Source organism: Oncorhynchus mykiss, chromosome 10, assembly GCF_013265735.2.
Source record: "Oncorhynchus mykiss isolate Arlee chromosome 10, USDA_OmykA_1.1, whole genome shotgun sequence".
Lineage (NCBI taxonomy): Eukaryota > Metazoa > Chordata > Actinopteri > Salmoniformes > Salmonidae > Oncorhynchus > Oncorhynchus mykiss.
In genome coordinates this window covers 26805573-26828999 of record NC_048574.1, presented here as the reverse complement: position 1 = coordinate 26828999, position 23427 = coordinate 26805573, and the positions used below count along the sequence as shown (strand labels likewise).

Below are 23427 nucleotides of genomic sequence, written 5' to 3'. Positions count from 1 at the left end.
TCTTCAGAACACACAGAAAGAAACCTGTGGTCGATGCTTCCGCCCACATTGAATGTACACAGAATGGGACTGCTGCAGAAAAGTATGCCCCCCTGATCTATCTACAACGTGGGCTCTTCCCACCCACAGATATCTTTCAGTGTGACTTGAGATACATCTGGAACTATTACAATAAATCAGGTCATTATACATGCAAACGTGAAAAGAAGCACCAAGACAAACAAAGCCCACTTCTCTGAGTGACCATGAAGCGCAAGGATTTTATTGGCCGCTTACACTCCCACGGCTTCAGACTGATTGGAAGCCAGCCACTTTAGTGCTAGGGTGTGAGATTGCACTGTGACTGGTGGGAGTCAGTAATTAAGTCAGTTTCATTTCGGTATGTGTGTTGGTGGGGGTAGTTATCAAAGCTGGATTAAGACTACTGAACTCCCCTTACACAGACCTTACCACATGGGGGGAGAATGGGGCCCTTTGCAGGCTTTTGTACTCAATCCCCCTGGGAATCAAACCACAACTGCCAGATAGACAAAGACAGCCCTCGCTTATGTGTAACAAATGATACATAAAGTAGTTATGTAACAAATGGAAAACAGTTTCTCAACATTGCACATTCCAATGGGAATTGTGTACCCATAGTTTCACACACACACACACACACAGCATTGTACAAGAGAGAGAGTAATCTCTGCAGCATGAGGAGACCTTCAGTGGTCTGAACAAGGATTTTTTTTTGCCCGCAACCATATTTAACTAAATTCTTCCCATAGGGGGGGGGGGGCTAATTAAACATGTTAGCATTAGCCTAATTAAACATGTTAGCATTGGCCTAATTAAACATGTTAGCATTGGCCTATGTAAGGAGCTTTACCTCCATTACCTCACAGTGTAAGCCTGCTGTATTGTTGTCATAAAGAGATTGTGAAATAATTTGCTCGATGTCTAATTATTTGGGGAGCTGTAAGGAGAAAATAAAAATGCCCAACAAATGTGATAGAGTGGTGAGCTGTGAAAGCACACATTGTTGGAAGATATCTAGAGAAAATATCCTTCACCTTTCAACTCGCCTGAAGTTGTAATCAATCTTGCTAGATTTGTGTTTTGAATTCTCATGTTATTTTTTGCTGATGTAGGGAAACAGTTATCGTTAGCTGCTGAAGGCACTAGAAGATGCTAACGGTGTTGCTATTGTCAGACTGTGGTAAAGTAAAGATGAAGCCACTCGGCTCCAATCCGGAGTGCTAGCACTGTATATTGAGATGTATAAACTTGGCGCATGCCATACATAGGCTACGCATGTTTTCCGTTACAGACCTGTTGTAAAACTGCTGTGCGTGTGTGTAACATGGTGGGTTATGTGTCCACTTGACACCTCAGAAATATGTATTTACAGTGGGGCAAAATAGTATTTAGTCAGCCACCAATTGTGCAAGTTCTCCCACTTTAAAAGATGACAGAGGCCTGTAATTTTCATCATAGGTACACTTCAACTATGACAGACAAAATGAGAAAAAAAATCCAGAAAATCACACTGTAGGATTTTTTATGAATTTATTTGCAAATTATGGTGGAAAATAAGTATTTGGTCAATAACAAAAGTTTATCTCAATACTTTGTTATATACCCTTTGTTGGCAATGACAGAGGTCAGACGTTTTCTGTAAGTCATCTATATTTCTGCTTTTTGTGACTCCTATCTTTGGCTGGAAAAATGGCTGTGTGTTTTTTTGACTTGGCTATGACCTAACATAAATCATATGTTGTGCTTTCGCTGTAAAGCATTTTTGAAATTGGACATGATGGGTAGATTAACAAGATGTTTATCTTTCATTTGCTGTATTGGACTTGTTAATGTGTGATGTGTGTTAAAGTTACATATTTCAAAAAAATATTTTTGAATTCTGTGTGCTGCCTTTTCACCTGAATGTTGTCGAGGGGTTCCGCTAGCCTGCCCTAGAAAGGTTAATAAAACCAAAATGTTACCTTTACTTGGAAGAGTTCTAGTGTTGAATGGCCATAACTGTAACGGTATTCTTGATGAGAAGGAGAGTCGGACCAAAATGCGGCGTGTCTATTGCAATCCATGTTTAAGTAACACACTAAACACAAACACTACCAAAACAATAAACTTAACGAAAACCGAAACAGCCTATACTTGTGTAACCTAACACAGAACAATGACATCAGGACACTAAGGACAATCACCCACGACAAACTCAAAGAATATGGCTGCCTAAATATGGTTCCCAATCAGAGACAACGATAAACACCTGCCTCTGATTGAGAACCACTTCAGACAGCCATAGACTTAGCTAGAACACCCCACTAGCTACAATCCCCATACATACACACCACATACAAAAACCCATGCCACACCCTGGCCTGACCAAATAAATAAAGATAAACACAAAATACTTTGACCAGGGTGTGACAGAACCCCCCCCCTAAGGTGCGGACTCCCGAACGCACCTCAAAACAATAGGGAGGGTCCGGGTGGGCGTCTGTCCATGGTGGCGGCTCCGGCGCGGGACGTGGACCCCACTCAATCAATGTCTTAGTCCCTTCTCCTCGCGTCCCTGGATAGTCCACCCTCGCCGCCGACCATGGCCTAGTAGTCCTCACCCAGAACCCCACTGGACTGAGGAGCAGATCGGGACTGAGGGGCAGCTCGGGACTGAGAGGAAGCTCAGGCAGGTTGATGAATCTACCAGATCCTGGCTGACTGGCAGATCCTGGCTGAATGGCAGATCTGGAAGAGTCTGGTCGACTGGCAGATCTGGAAGAGTCTGGTCGACTGGCAGATCTGGAAGAGTCTGGTCGACTGGCAGATCTGGAAGAGTCTGGTCGACTGGCAGATCTGGAAGAGTCTGGTCGACTGGCAGATCTGGAAGAGTCTGGTCGACTGGCAGATCTGGAAGAGTCTGGTCGACTGGCAGATCTGGAAGAGTCTGGTCGACTGGCAGCTCTGGCTGCTCCATGCTGACTGGCTGCTCCATGATGACTGGCAGCTCTGGCTGCTCCATGCTGACTGGCTGCTCCATGCTGACTGGCAGCTCTGGCTGCTCCATGCTGACTGGCTGCTCCATGCTGACTGGCAGCTCTGGCTGCTCCATGCTGACTGGCTGCTCTGGCTGCTCCATGCTGACTGGCTGCTCCATGCTGACTGGCTGCTCCATGCTGACTGGCGGCCCTGGCTGCTCCATGCTGACTGGCGGCCCTGGCTGCTCCATGCTGACTGGCGGCCCTGGCTGCTCCATGCTGACTGGCGGCCCTGGCTGCTCCATGCAGACTGGCAGCTCTGGCGGCTCCTTGCAGACTGGCAGCTCTGGCGGCTCCTTGCAGACTGGCAGCTTTGGCGGCATCCTGCAGACAGGCAGCTCTGGCGGCTCCTTGCAGACTGGCAGCTCCTTGCAGACTGGCAGCTCTATGCAGACTGGCAGCTCCTTGCAGACTGGCAGCTCCTTGCAGACTGGCAGCTCCATGCAAACTGGCAGCTCTATGCTAACTGGCAGCTCTATGCTAACTGGCAGTTCTGAACAGGCGGGAGACTCCGGCAGCGCTGTAGAGAAGGAAGGCTCTAACAGCGCTAAACAGGCGGGAGACTCCGACAGCGCTGGAGAGGAGGAGGGCTCCGACAGCGCTGGACAGGCGAGGCGCACTGTAGGCCTGATGCGTGGTGCTGGCACTGGTGGTACTGGGCCGAGGACACGCACAGGAAGCCTGGTGCGGGGAGCTGCTACCGGAGGGCTGGGGTGTGGAGGTGGCACAGGATGGGTTAGACCGTGAAGGCGTACTGGAGATCTTGAGAGCGGTGCTGGCACAGGACGTGCAAGGCTAGGGAGGTGCACAGGAGGCCTGGTACGTGAGACTGGCACCATCTTCACCAGCCGACTAACACGCACCTCAGGACGAGTATGGAGCGCTGACCCAGGTGCCATCAAATCCCCAACACGCTCCGTCGGGCGAATTCCATGTTTAAAACACCAACACAGCAACTCCCTCATTTCTCTCTCCTCCAATTTCCCCATTAACTCCTACAGTCTCTGTTTCGCTCACCTCCAACACCGGCTCTGGTCTCCTCCTTGGCTCCTCACGATAAACAGGGAGAGTTGGCTCAGGTCTGGCTCCTGACTCTGCCACACTCTCCCTGAGCCCCCCCCCCAATAAATTTTTGGGGCTGACTATGGGGCCTCCGTCCGCGCCGCCTTGCTTGCTTCGCAAACTCCATTCTCCTATATCCTTCCGCGCACTGCTCCATCGAATCCCAGGCGGGCTCCGGCACTCTCCCTGGGTCGACCGCCCACCTGTCTATCTCCTCCCAAGAAGTATAGTCCATACTGTACTCCACTTTGGGCTGTTCCTGCCTGTTGACACGCTGCTTGGTCCCTTTGTGGTGGGTGATTCTGTAACGGTATTCTTGATGAGAAGGAGAGTCGGACCAAAATGCGGCGTGTCTATTGCAATCCATGTTTAATGAAGTAACACACTAAACACAAACACTACCAAAACAATAAACTTAACAAAAACCGAAACAGCCTATACTTGTGTAACCTAACACAGAACAATGACACTAAGGACAATCACCCACGACAAATTCAAAGAATATGGCTGCCTAAATATGGTTCCCAATCAGAGACAACGATAAACACCTGCCTCTGATTGAGAACCACTTCAGACAGCCATAGACTTAGCTAGAACACCCCACTAGCTACAATCCCCATACATACACACCACATACAAAAACCCATGCCACACCCTGGCCTGACCAAATAAATAAAGATAAACACAAAATACTTTGACCAGGGTGTGACAATAACCACCTAGCAAACATAGCATCACTTTCTGTTTGAGCTGGGTGTTTGAGTAGGGTGAACTAGTTAGCTGCATAGCTAAGTGAAAGTAAAAAAAACAACTAAATATAGCTAGCTCTCTCTCTCTGGCTTTTTCATTTTTAAACGAATACATTTGTTCAAAACTGTTCAACTATTAACTACTCCCCACTTTTTATGCACTGCATAAATGTACTAGATTAAATGTAAATGTACTTTAGTACTAGATTCATTCTCTGATTCTTTGATTGGGTGGACAACATTTCAGTTCATGCTGCAAGAACTCTGATAGGTTAGAGGACATCCTCCAGAAGTTGTCATAATTACTGTGTAAGTCTAAGGAAGGGGGTGAGAACCATGAGTCTCCTAGGTTTTGTAGTCAGTGTACCCAGAGGGGGATGGAAACTAGCTGTCCTCTGGCTACACCATGCTGCTACCCTACAGAGTGCTGTTGAGGCTACTGGAGACCTTCATTGCAAAACAATGTGTTTTAATAAATTATTTGGTGACGTGAATATATTTAGTATAGTTTTATCTATAAAGGATAACTTTTGAAATGTTTCACTATTAAAAAATATATGAAATTTACTGAGGAGGATGGTCCTCCCCTTCCTCCTCTGAGGAGCTGTCAGAGTGTGCGCAACTGGTCAAAGGAAGTCAGGTGCAGGAGAGCAGAGATGAGTGAACAGGCACACTCTAATCAGGCAGAGGAAAACAGCCGGACGCAACTGCGTCAACACTCTGGCCCACAACATGGTACAAAATAACAAAACCACGGGTTAACAAAAACCCGGTGCAAAACCAGCCTGTAGCGTCACACACGTAACGAACAAACAAAACCACACACAGACATGGGGGAACAGAGGATAATATACACATAGAGTAATGAGGGGATGTAAATCAGGTGTAAATCAGAATGCCACCCGAACAAGGAGAGGGACCGACTTCGGCGGTAGTCGTGACAGGAGTCTCCACTGATTTGTTATGGTAAACCTAAACACGTTCAGGAGTAAAACATTTGCTTAACAATTCACATAATAAGTTGCATGGACTATGTGTTAAATAATAGTTTTTAACATGCTTTTTGAATGACTACCTTATCTCTGTACCCCACACATACAATTTTCTGTAAGGTCCCTCAGTCGAGCAGTGAATTTCAAACACAGATTCAACCACAAAGACCAGGGAGGTTTTCCAATCCCTTGCAAAGAAGGGCACCTATTGATAGATGGGTAAAATAAAAAAAAGCAGACATTGAATATCCCTTTGAGCATGGTGAAATTACACTTTGGATGGTGTATCAATACACCCAGTCACTGCAAAGATACAGGCGTCCCTCCTAACTCAGTTATCAGAGAGGAAGGAAACCGCTCAGGGATTTCACCATGAGGCCAATGGTGACTAAAACAGATACAGAGTTTAATGGCTGGAAAACCTGGTTCAGTTTGCTTTCCACTGGGAGATAAATTCACCTTTCAGCGGGACAATAACCTAAAACACAAGGCCAAATCTACACTGGAGTTGGTTACCAACTGAGTGACTAAGTTAACGTTTTGACTTAAATCTGATTGAAAATCTATGGCAAGACCTGAAAATAGTTTAGCAATGATCAACAAGCAAATTGACAGAGCATGAAAAAGTATAAAATGGGCAAATGTTGCGCAATCCAGGTGTGGAAAGCTCTTAGAGAGTTACCCAGAAAGACTCACAGCTGTAATCTCTGCCAATGTTGATTCTAACATGTATTCACTCGGGGTTAATCTAATCAAGATATAATAAATAAATAAAACATTTAAATAAATGTTAGAATTTTTCTTCCACTTTGACATGACTGAATATTTAGCTTGCATGCTCTAATTGTAATGGCCGCAATAACTCCCTGCTAATTCACAATGATTTTCACACTACATTTCATATATAGTCATTTAACAGACGCTCTTATCCACAGCGACTTACAGGTGCAATTAGAGTTAAGTGCCTTGCTCAAGGGCACATTTTTCATTGAGTCTGCTCTGGGATTTGAACCAACAAACTTTTGGTTTTTGGCCCAACACCTTAACCGCTAGGCTACCTGCCAAATCAAGAATCTACAGCCATCAACATACTGTTCTCCTGCACATCTAATGTGCTTCCTTGTGTCCATCGTCAGAATAAACACCAATCAACTGGGATCGCTGGCTGGACAATCCTTTCTTTAAAAACATAACGCAAGAGTTACACTGGTGCCGAGACCAGTCTTCTTGTCTTTGCTGGACATCTGTTACATGTGAACAAGCATTAAAACTTTGCCTGGAAAACACCCTCCATTCACCTTTTATGGTGACAATAACACCGTCTATTTTCTGTATAATTTGGCACTATTGGAATTGGACCACTGCAGTTTGTAAAAGAAAGAGCAATGGCATATTTGATCACATTTCTGCAGAGGTTTGGGTGAACATTTAGATATTTTACTGTGAACTTTTCCAACTAAACATGCATGCTGCCTATAGTGAGTGCCTGTCCATGCATTCTGAAAGATTGATTGCATATTGGAAACAATTTAAAAGTAGGCTACAGCCCACACTTCTATGCAAGAGGACGAATTGTTGTTCAATATTTTGTTCATCAATAGATTGTTGTGTTTCTATATCCTGCTTTGGTATAGGCTCTGAGATAAAGTTGATGATGTTGCGCTCCTATTACACAACAATACTGTAACCCACCCATAGGCATACTGTCACGTTCTGACCATCGTTCGTGTGTGTTTTCCTTGTTTTAGTGTTGGTCAGGACGTGAGCTGGGTGGGCATTCTATGTTGGATGTCTTGTTTGTCTATTTCTATGTCTGGCCTGATATGGTTCTCAATCAGAGGCAGGTGTTAGTCATTGTCTCTGATTGGGAACCATATTTAGGTAGCCTGTTTGGTGTTGGGTTTTTGTGGGTGATTGTTCCTGTCTCTGTGTTTGCACCAGAAAGGACTGTTTAGGTTTTCGCCTTTCATTATTTTGCAGTTTATTCATGTATAGTTTTTCCTTTATTAAACAAACATGAATCATCACAACGCTGCATTTTGGTCCGACTCTCCTTCACCTAAAGAAAACCGTTACACATACTGTCAACTATATTGCATAAGCTACTGGTCTATTCACTGTGTTGTCAGAATTGTCTTTTTTTTGCAGTAATTGATGCTGTATTTGGCAAAGGTATGTGACAGTTAATGAAAGAGAACGTTTGAATTCAACAATGTTTTGCTTTGACTTTCCCCCCAACCTTTTCCCCCTGCGAATTATGAAACATTGTCTAGGCTAGTCAAAACAAATTTCAATTACAGTAAGCTACAGTAGTAACACACTACATTACCAAAAGTATGTATGTGGACACCTGCTCATCAAACAACTCATTCCAAAATCATAGGCATTAATATGGAGTTGGTCCCACCATTGCTGCTATAACAGCCTCAACTCTTCTGGGAAGGCTTTCCACTAGATGTTATAACATTGCTATGGGGACTTGCTTCTATTCAACCACAAGAGCATTAGTGAGGTCAGGCACTGATGTTGGGTGATTAGGCCTGGCTCGCAGTCTGTGTTCCAATTCATCCTAAAGGTGTTTCGTTGAGGTCAGGGCTCTGTGAAGGCCAGTCAAGTTCTTCCACAATGATCTCGACAAACCATTTCTGTATGGACCTCACTTGTGCACAGGGCATTGTGATGCTGAAACAGTAAACAGTAAAGACTGCGTGAATCATCACTCCAGAGAACGTGTTTCCACTGAGTCCAAAGGTTAAATAAAATAAAATGTTATTGATCACATACACATGGTTAGCAGATGTGGTGGTGAGCTTTACACCACTCCACCATGCGCAATGCCAAGCGTCGGCTGATATTGTCTAGGTAAATGTAGGTCTATGGTGGCCTGAATTGGTTCCCAATCAGGGACAGCAGTTTATCGTTGTCTCTGATTGGGTATCCTATTTAGGTTGCCATTTTCCATTTTGGTTTTGTGGGTTATTGTCTGTGTAGTTGCATGTCAGCACTCGTTATTATTAGCATCACGTTCATTTTGTTAGTTTGTTTAGTGGTCTTCGTATATAAAGAAGAATGTATTCAAATCACGCTGCGCCTTGGTCTCATCGTTACGACGAACGTGACAATAGCGGATAGATTGTTGCTTCCATCAATGTAATTGTCTGCATCATTTCCAATCCCCCATATATTTTTGGGATAATTATATATATATACAGTTGAAGTTGGAAGATTACATACACTTAGGTTGGAGTCATTAAAACTCGTTTTTCAACCACTCCACAAATTTCTTGTTAACAAACTATAGTTTTGGCAAGTCGGTTAGGACATCTACTTTCTGCATGACACAAGTAATTTTTCCAACAATTGTTTACAGACAAATTATTTCACTTATAATTCACTGTATCACAATTCTAGTGGGTCAGAAGTTTACATACACTAAGTTGACTGTGCCTGTAAACAACTTGTACAATTCCAGAAAATGATGTCATGGCTTTAGAAGCTTCTGATAGGCTAATTGACATAATTTGAGTCAAGTGGAGGTGTACCTGTGGATGTATTTCAAGGCCTACCTTCAAACATCGTGCCTCTTTGCTTGACATCATGGGAAAATCAAAAGAAATCAGCCAAGACCTCAGAAAATAATTGTAGACCTCCACAAGTATGGTTCATCCTTGGGAGCATTTTCCAAACACCTGAAGGTACCACGTTCATCTGTACAAACAATAGTACGCAAGAATAAACACCATGGGACCACAGAGCCGCCATACCGCTCAGGAAGGAGACGCGTTCTGTCCCCTAGAGATGAACGTACTTTGGTGCGAAAAGTGCAAATAAATTCCAGAACATAAGCAAAGGACCTTGTGAAGATGCTGGAGGAAACAGGCCCAAAAGTATCTATATCCACAGTAAAACAAGTCCTATATCGACATAACCTGAAAGGCAAGGAAGAAGCCACAGCTCCAAAATCGGCATAAAAAAGCTAGACTACGGTTTGCAACTGCACATGGGTACAAAGATTGTACTCTTTGGAACCAGCTCTACGCTCCAGAACTCCAGTACGGAATCCTCCAGTGATGATCCATGGCACGAAGCCTCCAGTGATGATCCATGGCCCAGAGCCTGCAGTAAGGATCCATGGCACGGAGCCTCCAGCGACGGTCTCCAGTCCGGAGCCGCCAGCGACGGTCCCTAGTCCGGAGCCTCCAGCGATGGTCCCCAGTCCGGAGCCTGCAGCAACAGTCACTAGTCCGACGCCTGCAGCGACGGTCTCCAGTCCGGAGCCTGCAGCGACGGTCACTAGTCCGGAGCCTGCAGCGACGGTCTCCAGTCCGGAGCCTGCGGCGACGGTCACTAGTCCGGAGCCTGCGGCGACGGTCTCCAGTCCGGAGCCTGCGGCGATGGTCCCCAGTCCGGGGCCTGCGGCAAGGGTCCCCAGTCCGGGGCCTGCGGCAAGGGTCCCCAGTCCGGGGCCGGCGACGAGGGTCCCCGCATCAGAGGTGCCACCAAGTTGGGGGGAACCGGAACTGGGGACCCTCGCCCCGAACCGGAGCCCCCACCAAGGATAGATGCCCTACCGGAGCCTCCCCTATAGATTCAGGTTTGCGGCCGGGAGTCCGCACCTTTGGCGGGGAGGGGGGATACTGTCACGCCCTGACCTTAGAGAGCCGTTTCATTTCTCTATTTGATGAGGTCAGGGTGTGATGTGGGGTGGGCATTCTATGTTTTGTATTTCTTTGGTTTTGGCAGAGTGTGGTTCCCAATCAGAGGCAGCTGTCTATCGTTGTCTCTGATTGGGAATCATACTGAGGTAGCCTGTTGGTGGGATCTTGTTTTTTGTTAGCTCTGTGAAGCCGGCAGAACGTGACGTTCGTTATTCCTTTTGTTGTTTTTGTTTGGTGTTCTGAGTATTAAAGATCATGAACACTTACCACGCTGCACCTTGGTCTACTTCTTCAGACGATCGTCACACTGGGAATGTGATGAAAGAAATAAAAGCTGAAATAAATCATTCTCTCTATTATTATTTTTTTTTTTTCATTCTTAAAATTAAGTGGTGATCCTAACTGACCTAAGACAGGGAATTTTTACTAGGATTAAATGTCAGGAATTGTGAAAAACTGAGTTCACTTGTATTTGGCTAAGGTGTATGTAAACTTCTGACTTCAACTGTACGTACAGTTTATAAATGAGGCCCCAGGTATGCATTTTATCCGCCTCATCTACATCCTAAAAGATTTCTGGGAACTCTACCAAACTTGTCAGAGGGAGGCATAGCAGATGTCAGCACAGTGCCTTTATGTTATAAAAAGCTTGAAACATTGCAAAGAGACAGGGTGACACATTCAGGAAACATCACTGTGTGTCTCTTTGTGTGAAGCCCATCAAGCTCATTTTATCATCCCCATTCAAGAGGAGCAGCATCAGACCGCAGTATTTACAGTATCTCCACATACCAAAGAGAACACCCACTGTTATGACAGGAAGAGTGTGTGCGTGTGTCTGGGGGAGAGGGCTTTCATTTCGCTGAATAAAATGGTCTAGGAGCTTGCGTGCTTTGTCTTTTTCATCCTGACCTAATTTGAGAGAGAAGACATGTTGTGCTATGTAGGCATCTAAACCAGGCCAGGGTCCTGCAGAGTTATAATTTACTGCTGACCCACTGGCTAATTTGAGGGCTCTAATACACCAAGCCCTGCGACACCCCATCTGTGATACTATGACCTATTTGCGTAGCATCAGTATACAACAGTATGAACTTCCACGTTAGACGTCTTAATATGAATTCCCATATTAATTTGATAGGACACTACCATTGGAAAAAGTTAATTGCTGTGGACACATGTCCTTTTATTTTTATTTAACTAGGCAAGAACACATTCTTATTTACAATGACGGCCTACCCCGGTCAAACCAGGACGATGCTGGGCAAATTGTGCACCGCACTATGGGCCCCCCAATTACAGTCAAATGTGATACAGCCTGGTCCTTGCATTGGTGTCTATATGCAGTGCTGCAGGCATACCAGTCAGCAGTAATGCTATCTAATAGCCATTGACAAGAGACAATGTCAGCTGCAGTTCAATCATAAAATCGGTCTTCTTTCTGTTGGCTTGCTTGGAGAACAGACCTTTATACTGTATGTTTTACTGAAGGAGTCCAAGGAAGTGTTTGGAATGTACTACATACTATTTTTCAAATGTGCAAAATCCTAAATCCTCTGCTGTGGGTGTCAGCACGCCAACCGCCACTCCCAGAGGATGGGGTGGTGTTGTCCCCCCCCCCCATTTTCCCCAGAGGTGGACCCGCTACCGCTAGTGCTATTGTGTTAGCCAGTTAGCCTTCAGGCCTGCTGAATTATTTCTGCCCTCAATGTAGGTCACATGCAGCTGCTCCTGTAGTGTTTGGATGTCTGTCTCCTCCCATTACACCCCAACATCTGTAGCACAGGTCATGCACGTGACACGCCTCACCATTTCCCACATGCATGGTTCTCTGGTTCGTATTTGAAGGTACATGTTCACACAGCTCTTGCCAGAAGAGGCTTTAATGTTGGTTTGGATTATTCATGTTCAGGCAATGGAGACATGAACGGAGGCGTAGGTGTAGAGTTGTCATGGGCTTGTTATTGGAATGTTTACTATGGTTTGTTGTTTTTGTGTGAACACTGCCTGTGGTGCTCTGTATAAATCATTAGCATGCTAAATCCATTATCATAGGTCAACTGAAGTGACATGTTAAAGGGAACATCTTGTGGAGACATGTTCAACTAAAACTATGCTGAAAACACCACTAATTGGCTGGACAAACAAGGAGATCTGTGTACAATTAGCTATTATGCATTTGTTGAATAATAGTAGGCCTGTTTGCCACAGCTGTTGGGCTGGTCTTTGCATATCCTGCATTTTTAGCTCCATCTGTCCAGATACAAGGGTGGGGGCTTCTCTCCGTGGTGCAGAAAGATAGTGTCATCACCGTGACCTTTCTTTGCTCCACGGTTACGCTGGCCAACTTGCCTGGGCGACTTACTACCCTGCGGCCGTAAACAAATGAGGGCACGTTAATATGATGACACGTTTCCATAGTAACAGCAAAGCTACACTTCAAGGGACAAGCCCCCATTTTTCATCAGCTGGGTTGAGCTAATAGATTGTGTTTGCCTTATTCCCCTGCCCCGGGGCCTACCGATGACACTGCAAACATTATTCAATGGTAGTGGAGCCTTGCTGTATGAGGATGCCTCTTTCTTGTGTTGACAGGCTGAGAGAGAAGAGCTAGAGGTTTTTCTTCATTTGAGAAAACCTCAATGTTTTTAAATGTTTAAAAACGGGACAACGGGACGTAGCGCAGTGTTGCAGTGTCGTTTTTCACCACAAAAGAGGCAGTTCCTTGTAATACCTGGAAATTGAGACCCGACGTATCATTCCTTGCGAATACTGAGGGGCAGTATTAAGTTAGTTTTGCAATGTAAGTCCCGTCCCTGTGTCTACGTCATATATTTTCCGGTATCCCTTCTGGTGTAAACACAGAAGAGATGGTCTGCTACCTCACTTCTACTACTTGCAAGCTTCCTTTTTTATGCTTTTTAATTTGAGATTTGCTAAGTGCAATTTTGTCTATGTCCAGTTTGGAGGAGCGTCTGTGCGAGTTGATGAGGCAATACGAGAACCTTTACAACCCTTAGATGCGGTTATATTCGGACAAGCCAGCAAAAGTCAACAGCTGGGGGGAGATATCACAGAATTTGAACACCGATACTGATATCAAAGAAACATGTAGAAAGATTCGGAACTGGTATGTTCACAATCTGAAAAGTGAATTTGGTAAGAGGAGTGGGGCTGCTGGTGGTGTATGTCCCACCGATTCTCAGACAACTAGATTGTGTTCATGTGAAACATCGTCAGACAGACACCGATATGCCAGATACAGTATAGTCGTTATGCAGCCGAGTCCTTTTGTACATTATGTGTGTGGGTGTTTGTGATCTTATGTTTAGCAGATCTAGTTAGAACATATGACATCAGCTCTTTTCTGGATGGGGGAAACTGTGAGTGGGAAATATTCAATGCTTGTGTTATAATAATGATGGCAAGTTCAAACATCAGAAAACAGACGGTGTGTTGTGTGTGTTAATTAGATTGAGATGTTTATCAAATCAAATTTATTTATATAGCCCTTCAGCTGATATCTCAAAGTGCTGTACAGAAACTCAGCCTAAAACCCCAAACAACAAGCAATGCAGGTGTAGAAGCACGGTGGCTAGGAAAAACTTCCTAGAAAGGCCAAAACCTAGGAAGAAACCTAGAGAGGAACCAGACTATGTGGGGTGGCCAGTCCTCTTCTGGCAGTGCTGGGTGGAGATTATAACAAGATGTTCAAATGTTAATAAATGACCAGCATGGTCAAATAATAATAATCACAGGCAGAACAGTTGAAACTGGAGCAGCAGCACGGCCAGGTGGACTGGGGACAGCAAGGAGTCATCATGCTAGGTAGTCCTGAGGCATGGTCCTAGGGCTCAGGTCCTCCGAGAGAGAGAAAGAAAGAGAGAATTAGAGAGAGCATACTTAAATTCACACAGGACACCGGATAGGACAGGAGAAGTACTCCAGATATAACAAACTGACCCTAGCACCCCGACACATAAACTACTGCAGCATAAATACTGGAGGCTGAGACAGGAGGGGTCAGGAGAAATCAATTTTAACTCCATGGAGCCCATGGAGATATTTTAAGATTGTTTGCATTGTATTTTAATGTATTCACCATGTGCTTGTACTTGTTGGATGGCGGTGATGTTTTGGACAGTCCAGAGATGGAGATGGGGGCCCATCTACAGGTGGTTCATCGCCCCTTGATTCATCATCCCCCCAAGCGTGGTTCATCACCTGTCCGGCACCTCTCTCCAACACCTAGGCCCTTCTCACCAACACCCAACCCACTGTCCAGGTGCATCTGTGCCCTCTGCCATGCAACTCCATCAACCTCCACCCCATCTCCCCGACCCATCTCCCCGAGAAAGACAGCTGAGGATCCTTTGGACACTGACATTATGCAGTGGGTGGATGACTTAAAGAAACTGCACCAGGAGTTACAGAAACAACAACAGAGTCCAGCAAAGGCCATCTACGATGTCATGTTACAATGGATGTCATCTATTCCTGATCAACGTCTCCTGTTTGTCTCACCGCAAAAACGGTTTCTTTCTCATTCATACATACATTAGGGTGGTGGGTAATTTACTGGGGATTTTTGTGCAGTACAGAAAACGTGTACTGCTTTGTACATGAAATCAAATCCAGATCAATTTTATTGGTCACATACACATGGTTAGCAGATGTTAATGTGAGTGTAGCGTAATGCTTGTGCTTCTAGTTCCAACCGTGCAGTAAAATCTAACAAGTAATCTAACAATTTCACAACAACTACCTTATACACACGGGTGTAAAGGAATTAATAAGAATATGTACATATAAATATATGGATGAGCGGTGGCCGTACAGCATAGGCAATACGCAATAGATGGTATAGAGTACAGTATATACAGTTGAAGTTGGAAGTTTACATACACCTTACACGGAACCAAAACCGGTTGCGCCGGTCACATTAAAAATCCTACAATGTGATTTTCTGGATTTTTTTTCTCATTTTGTCTGTCATAGTTGAAGTGTACCTATGATGAAAATTACAGGCCTCTCTCATCTTTTTAAGTGGGAGAACTTGCACAATTGGTGGCTGACTAAATACGTTTTTGCCCCACTGTAAATGTGATTGATTGACTTTCTGTACAATAGAAGAGGTTTAAACACAGATAGCTTTTAGGGAATCACTTTTGACCTTCTCTCATTGGGTTAAGGTAGGCCTAACTTTTCAAAGTACCATTCCCAGATTCCTAATGATGTCTCAGATTTAATCAATCGACAGCCCATGCATCTCATAAAAAACCGGGGAGCCACAATGGAGCAGGAGTCATGTGACAGCCCTCAGTTGTCTCTCTCCAGAATGAAAGGCCTCCCCCAACCCCCCATAGCCTAGCCTATACTGTATGTCCACATCACATTCCATTAATAACGCTCTATATTCCACACAGCCTGCTCAAGGATCTTTACCATGAGCCACAACCTTCTGGCCTGCAGCCCTGTGTATCAGAATTCCTGCGTTGCCATATAATGCTTACAGTACGAAGTACAGTTTCTAAAACTGCATATTTAAGGCACTGGTCTGTCCAACAAGTGAGGGTAAACGGTAGACATGTTCTTTGCAATCCATTTTGTTTTAATTATTATTTTGGGGTATAAAGGAGGGTCACTTGGTTTTTTTTCAAGCATTCAGAGAGGGTTTAGGTCAAATATATTTTGCTGAAGGCAGGGCCAACCATTTTCATTTCAGAGGTCCGATTTTGAAATAATGTTCATTCCCTGAAAGCTTATTTGTTTTTAAATGATTTAATCTCTCCTGGTTTCTCAGTGACTAAACCACCCTCAGTCTTGAGCTAGTCATAAGTCACTCTTTTGGTAGGCTCTTTTTCTTAACTGTTCCCTCTGTCACTGTCATTCCCTGTGAATAAATTATGTTTCTTTGTCCTTGCAGAGGCCGACATACAGAAGCACAGCCTCCAGACAGCACAGAATCTTCTCCAGGAAGATGTGGCGCGTGCTGAGGAACAGTCCGAGGTAAATCCAAAGCCTGAACTCTAATGTTTAGTCTTAGCATAAACCACTGAGTGTGTTCTTTGCATTATCAGCACTAGTGTAGTATAATTGAAAAGCTCCCATGCCAGTCAACAGCCAGGCCACTTTTGTTCATTCTGCACTCCGGTAAAGACGGACAGATTAAGCTTGTTCTAGGAATAGTCCATGAAACTCATGCACACTTGAGTATTCAAGAATGCAGGAGTTATGATCCACACTGTACTGGTTGCCTTTTTCAAGTGAGATTAAAAAAAAAAAAAAAATCTGTGCACTATACTACATCTATCTGGTCACGATTTCAATAGAAATGTCTACAGTCTGAAAGAGAGCATTTGCCTAGACCTTTATATTTCAAAAGAACAGGTTCTTTCAAATGTTAATTTGCGCATTAAACACACAATGTTATTGACAACCAGACAGTTAACAGAAATCCATACATGGGGATGATCCGCTCCATTTCCAAAAATGTCCACCTAGACTGCGCAATAGTGTAATCACTGTTCAAATCAATCGACAGCCCATGCATCCCAAGAGAAACTGGGTAGCCACAATGGAGCAGGAGTCATGTGACAGCCCTCAGTTGTCTCTCTCCAGAATGAAAGGCCTCCCCCAACCCCCATAGCCTAGCCTATACTGTATGTCCACATCACATTTCATTAATAGCACTCTGTATTCCACACAGCCTGCTCAAGGGTCTTTACCATGAGCCATAGCACAGAACCCCCCCTAACACTTCATCTTAGTACGTGTGATATTCCGCAAATACCTGTGCGTGAAGGAAGACAGGGAATATTGATAATGTTTACAGTGCTGGGAAATGTAACACTCAAACACTGACATGGTTGAGTGGATTTACAGATATAGGCCTACCTTTGATGAATTATAGCATGTGCCTACATTTACATAGATGTGTATATGTATATTCAGCTACTTTTTAATACGTACTGCAGGTTAACCGTCACGGTTTACTGAAAAATGTAAATACCTCAGTAACCTAAAGCTTCAATTTAATATAACTACACTTAAGACAAATATAAATGCAATATGTAAAGTGTTGGTCCCATGTTTCACAAGCTAAAATAACAGATCCCAGAAATATTCACTAAAAGCTTATTTCTCTCAAATTTTGTGCACTAAGTTGTTTACATCCCTGTTAGAGAGCTTTTCTCCTTTGCCAAGATAATCTATTCACTTGACAGGTGTGGCATATCAAGAATCTGATTAAACAGCATGATCATTACATAGATGCACCTTGTGCTGGGGACAATAAAGCACTATTCTAACATGGGCGGTTTTGTCACACAACACAGTGCCACAGATGTCTCAAGTTTTAAGGGCGCGTGCAATTGGCATGCTGACTGCTGGAACATTCCCCAGAACTTGCCAGAGAATTGAATGTTAATTTCTCTACCATAAACCACCTCCAACGTCGTTTTAGAGAATTTGGCAGTACGTCCAACCGGCCTCACAACCGCAGACCAAGTCCATAAACCGTCTTAGGGAAGCTCATCTGCGTGCTTGTCGTCCTCACCAGGGCCTTGACCTGACTGCAGTTCGGCGTCGTAACCAACTTCAGTGGGCAAATGCCCACCTTCGATGGCCACTGGCACACTTGAGAAAGGTGCTCTTCCCAGATTAAACCCGGATTCAACTGTACCGGGCAGATGGCAGACAGCATAGCGTGTATGGCATCATGTGGGTGAGCGGTTTGCTGATGTCAAGGTTGTGAACAGAATGCCCCATGGTGGAGGTGGGGTTATGGTATGGGCAGGCATAAGCTACGGACAAGGAACACAATTTATAGATGGCAATTTGAATGCACAGAAATACCGTTATGAGATCCTGAGGCCCATTGTCATACCATTCATCTGCCGCCATCACCTCGTGTTTCAGCATGATAATGCATGGCCCCATGTCGGAAGGATCTGTACACAATTCCTGGAAGCTAAAAATGTCCCTGTTCTTCCATGGCCTGCATATTCACCAGACATGTCACATGTTTGGGATGCTCTGGATCAACGTGTATGACACCATGTTCCAGTTTCCAACAATATTCAGCAACTTCGCACAGCCATTGAAAGAGGAGTCAGACAACATTCCATAGGACACAATCAACAGCCTGATCAAGTCTATGTGAAGGAGATGTGTCACGCTGCATGAGGCAAATGGTGGTCACACCAGATACTAACTGGTTTTCTGATCCACGCCCCTACCTTTAAAAAAAAAAGAAGGTAGCTGTGATCAATAGATGCATATCTGTATTCCCATTCATGTGAAATCCATAGATTAGGGACTAATGAATGGGTGGATCTGTCTCTCAAGTGTAGGGGCCTATGCCCACCCATGGCTGCGACCCTGCCCAGGCCATAGATGATTGAATTGATTTCAATTGACTGATTTCCTTATGACTGTAACTGAGTAAAATCTTTTAAATTGTTGCATGTTGCGTTTATATTTTTGTTCAGTGTACTTTCAGCTCGATACTACAACCTATACACTACCCAGCAAACATGCCCACATTGGCACGACGTGGGCCCAATGCGGTCTGAAATGTATAGGCTGGCTACATTTGGCTGAGGCAAATTTGCTTATCGGCTCCACATTGGCTCCAATGCGCGTGTATTGCAATGATGTCCAAGGGGAAAAACGATGGCAATGTCTGAATACCCATATTTGCATCCTAAATAGGAGGCCGTTTGAGTATGTGGGAAAATAAAGTTTAATAGAATGTGACATTTCGAAAATCTAGTATACTTTAAAATGCACGGATGTCATAATACTTTTGGCTTTCACAACAGCTGATCAATTAGATATGGGGATGCGGTACCGAAATGAACGAATAGCAGGAAACAACGCCATCGCGCATGACGTATTTTCAGTATGCGAAAATAAAAATGTTGCATAGTATGTGAATTTTCTAAAAACGAGTATGCTTAAATGCCAGGATGTTATGCTAATTTCGGCTCTTCATCTGGCATATCGGCATTGGAAGAGGTGGGCTGCGAGTAATAGTCCCTAGTTCTCTTCAAGTAGCCAAACAATACAACTGGGCTACTTAAATGGTGCCGAATAGCGATGTTTCTGCGTGGTGTTCAATAGCAGGCCAAGTAGTTTTTGTTCTCCTTCAAATTAACAAGATAATTGCATCGTATGTTTTTTGTTTTCTCATTGAAAAGTGTTTCTTGTTAGCTTGGCCTTTGTCAGAGCTTTAAAACTAAATAATAAACCATCTTTTGATTTCTGAATGTGACAGCTGCGGGGACTCGGGGTGTGGCTGCGTTATTGATGTTACCACCTAACAGAACAAACTCTGAAGCTAGATGGGGGGCGATCAATTCACAAATGGTGTCCAGGGCACAGCTGGGAGCTGAGGGGGGTCGGTAGCAGGCGGCAACAGTGAGAGACTTATTTCTGGAGAGAGTAATTTTCAAAATTAGTAGTTCGAACTGTTTGGGTATGGACCTGGAGAGTATGACATTACTTTGCAGGCTATCTCTGCAGTAGACTGCAACTCCTCCCCCTTTGGCAGTTCTATCTTGACGGAAGATGTTATAGTTGGGTATGGAAATCTCTGAATTTTTGGTGGCCTTCCTGAGCCAGGATTCAGACACGGCAAGGACATCAGGGTTAGCAGAGTGTGCTAAAGCAGTGAGTAAAACAAACTTAGGGAGGAGGCTTCTGATGTTGACATGCATGAAACCAAGGCTTTTTCGATCACAGAAGTCAACAAATGAGGGTGCCTGGGGACATGCAGGGCCTGGGTTTACCTCCACATCACCCGCGGAACAGAGAAGGAGTAGTATGAGGGTGCGGCTAAAGGCTATCAAAACTGGTTGCCTAGAGCGTTGGGGACAGAGAATAAGAGGAGCAGGTTTCTGGGCATGGTAGAATATATTCAGGGCATAATGCGCAGACAGGGGTATGGTGGGGTGCGGGTACAGCGGAGGTAAGCCCAGGCACTGGGTGATGATGAGAGAGGTTGTATCTCTGGACATGCTGGTTGTAATGGGTGAGGTCACCGCATGTGTGGGAGGTGGGTCAAAGGAGGTATCAGGGGTATGAAGAGTGGAACTAGGGGCTCCATTGTGAACTAAAACAATGATAACTAACCTGAACAACAGTATACAAGGCATATTGACATTTGAGAGAGACATATCGGTATGTTTTTACCCTTGTGAGTGAGGTTATTTTTTACCAGAAAATTTGTGCAACCTTGACACTGTCCTAGGTGATAAAACATTTTTATTTGGCGAGGAACACATGGCGCAACACATTTATTGAGCTTGATCCATTAGCAAGTGGTCCTTATAATCCTTAATTTCACAAACCCTTTAAGTAGGTGACCGAATGCATAACTGTGAACAGACTACAGTCCTATACAGCACGTTCCCATCAAGAGAAAGGCTTGCTTCCAGAGACTACCCCCCCACACACAATCCTTCCTTCAGGTTTTGATTTATCCATGCAAGGCCGTCCAGCACAAAGACTTAAATAAACTGTGCTTCCTCCACCTCACACAACCCCGATTGATGGCTCCATGACTCAAAGTTGTTAGGGCAGCAGTCAGCCTGATTGATTGGGTGACCCTCATCATAATAGGACTGTGTTGAGTGATGGCTCTTAGCCAGCACTGAAAAAACATGGGTCTCTCAAAAATAGACGACCCTCAGGCCATTTGTTTATTAGATGGATTTCACACAATCTATTTCTCTAACGTATGGCATTAAGGGTGGGTCCTTTTGTGTGTTCCAGCCTACTAACACCATTTGGTTTTATGTATCGCTACACTATCTTTAGCGGCTCCCTGTTGAAGACGCCAGATTTCAGCCCCAGAGGCTGAAGGTAATATCATAGTGTTGATTATGTCAAGCCCTCTACAGCTGGCAACTGTGAAGAAAGAAACAGTGTCCAGGGCAATTGGGGGTACTGTGGGGACCATTTGCGCTGCTCCGATATGGAAGAGACACAGTAATGACCCAAGCCTTTTTTGTGTGAGTAGCCAGTAGCCTGTTAATTTAGTCATTTCCATTGGCTGTGCTCAGACAGAGGTTAGAGTGTTTGGGGAGGTGGGCTGTGCAGACTAGACTGTCATGAATTATTCACTCCCCCCATACTGGGCTAGACGGGTCTTCCATCTGCTCCCCATGACTGGGGGCACAGTTGCCAGTCAGACTGATTACAGACTGATTACAATCATTCTAGGGCTGTGCCAGTGCAAGTGTGGTGGACACTGTATTAATGGAAAAACATAAGTTAATGTGAAATCTACTTTTACATGTGGGGCTGTGTTTGAACTGTTCCCAGGGGTTGGGAATCCTTTTGTTTTGAATTCCTGTCTCCTGATACCCATTTATTTGTGGGCCTCTGCTTTGCAGGACCTCCTGGAGAAGTTCATGGAGGGGAACGTGCCCCTGGAGGGGTTTCTGGACTCCTTCCAAAGCTCCAGGAAGAGCTACCACATCCGCCGTGCTCAGGCCGAGAAAATCCAGGAGCTCAACCGAGCCAAACGGAATTCCAGCAAACCCAAAAAGCCAGAGGAGCGAGAGGACAAGATGCGGGATGAGAAGCCGGAACCCCAGCGGAACAACGGCTTCATGGCCCAGGGCCCGCCCCGGGTCTTCCAGCTCCGCTACGGCCTCACCCCCGCCATCCTGCTTCCCCACTTCCCCCTGCCATCCTCCTCCACCACCTCTCCATCTGCCCTGACCCACACCAGTCTACCTCCACTGGACTCCCAGCCGGGCCAGACCCAAATCCTGAGCCCCAGTGCCCCGCTCTCTGGACATGGGCATCCTGTGAACCTACGGGTCATTGGACAGTTACCCGGAGGCTGGTCAACCAGACCGATGCGGTTACAGCAGCTCTATAGGCCCGCCCCTCACCAGCCTGAGCCTCCATACCGATAACTGAGGCATGGGCCCTAGAGGTCTCTAGACATGGAACCAAACAGTGGCTACCAGACTCATGCACGCAAAGATGGCTTTTGAAGCTTTTGTGGAATTGATCTGAAACATATGTTCGCCATCCATGACACAAAACGTAAACATACCTAAAATGGGATATAACCAGAAGCCATAAAGCACGGAATAAGTTTAGTTGAAAGCAAGGGAGTAAATGAAGGAGAAACAGGGCATGGTTTTCATTTTTATTTGAATGTTACACTTCCAGGGCGTCACAGGGTTGTAAAGCACAGCTATAAGGAAGTGTCACAAATGGACTAGTGTCTCCAGCTTGTCATAAAGGACCCCATTGTCCATCCATCCGACTGAGAATTGCAAGGCTTCTATGAAATGGCCTGGTGTCATTTTGCTGATGATCAATAAAGTCCAAATCATGGTTTTTATTATTAACCTAAATCCTTGTTGTTACTTGTTTTATAGTTCGATCCAAGCAATAGTCATATTTATGCATCTTTGGAACCATTTCCAAGCCATCTTTCTGAAATTGCAACACAAAGATTAACCAAGAACACGATATGTGGCAGTGTTTATGCAGCTTCCCTTTTCAAATGCACATTTAGTGCAGATGGTCTTCAAAAAATGATGTTGTCACATGGATTTGTTAGTATTAATAAGAGTAGATATGGGGAAACACAGTCATTGTTATCTTTGGCCCGGCTCCCAAATAGGGCTACATTTTCTGAAAGGTCACCAAGATTCTCAGCCGAAGTTGATTACCGTCACAAATAAACATTGAAGAGCACCAAACTCTTGTGTTATTTCACAAACAGTGTTGAAGCATTCACATCGGCAAATTATTTACTATTTGAAATGACCAGCAACAAAGGCTGTTTATTTATTCTGATAAATGAGAAACTGCATTTACATTTTAGTAATTTAGCAAATGTTTTTATCCAGAGTGTGTACAGACATTTTTTTGTACTTTTTTCCATGGGAATTGA

At 44.6% G+C, this 23427-nt stretch overlaps 1 protein-coding gene across 1 annotated transcript in view; it reads left to right on the top strand.

Moving 5' to 3' along the window:
- The window catches only part of LOC110533567 (VPS37D subunit of ESCRT-I), a 41771-nt gene extending 18885 nt beyond the window's left edge, over nucleotides 1-22886 (top strand). Inside the window, exons 3-4 of the mRNA XM_021617907.2 lie at nucleotides 16426-16508; nucleotides 21902-22886. Coding sequence (XP_021473582.2) covers nucleotides 16426-16508; nucleotides 21902-22432 — 614 coding nt within the window. The 3' untranslated portion in view covers nucleotides 22433-22886. The remainder of the gene's footprint in view (nucleotides 1-16425; nucleotides 16509-21901) is intronic.
- The last annotated feature ends 541 nt before the right edge of the window (nucleotides 22887-23427 follow it).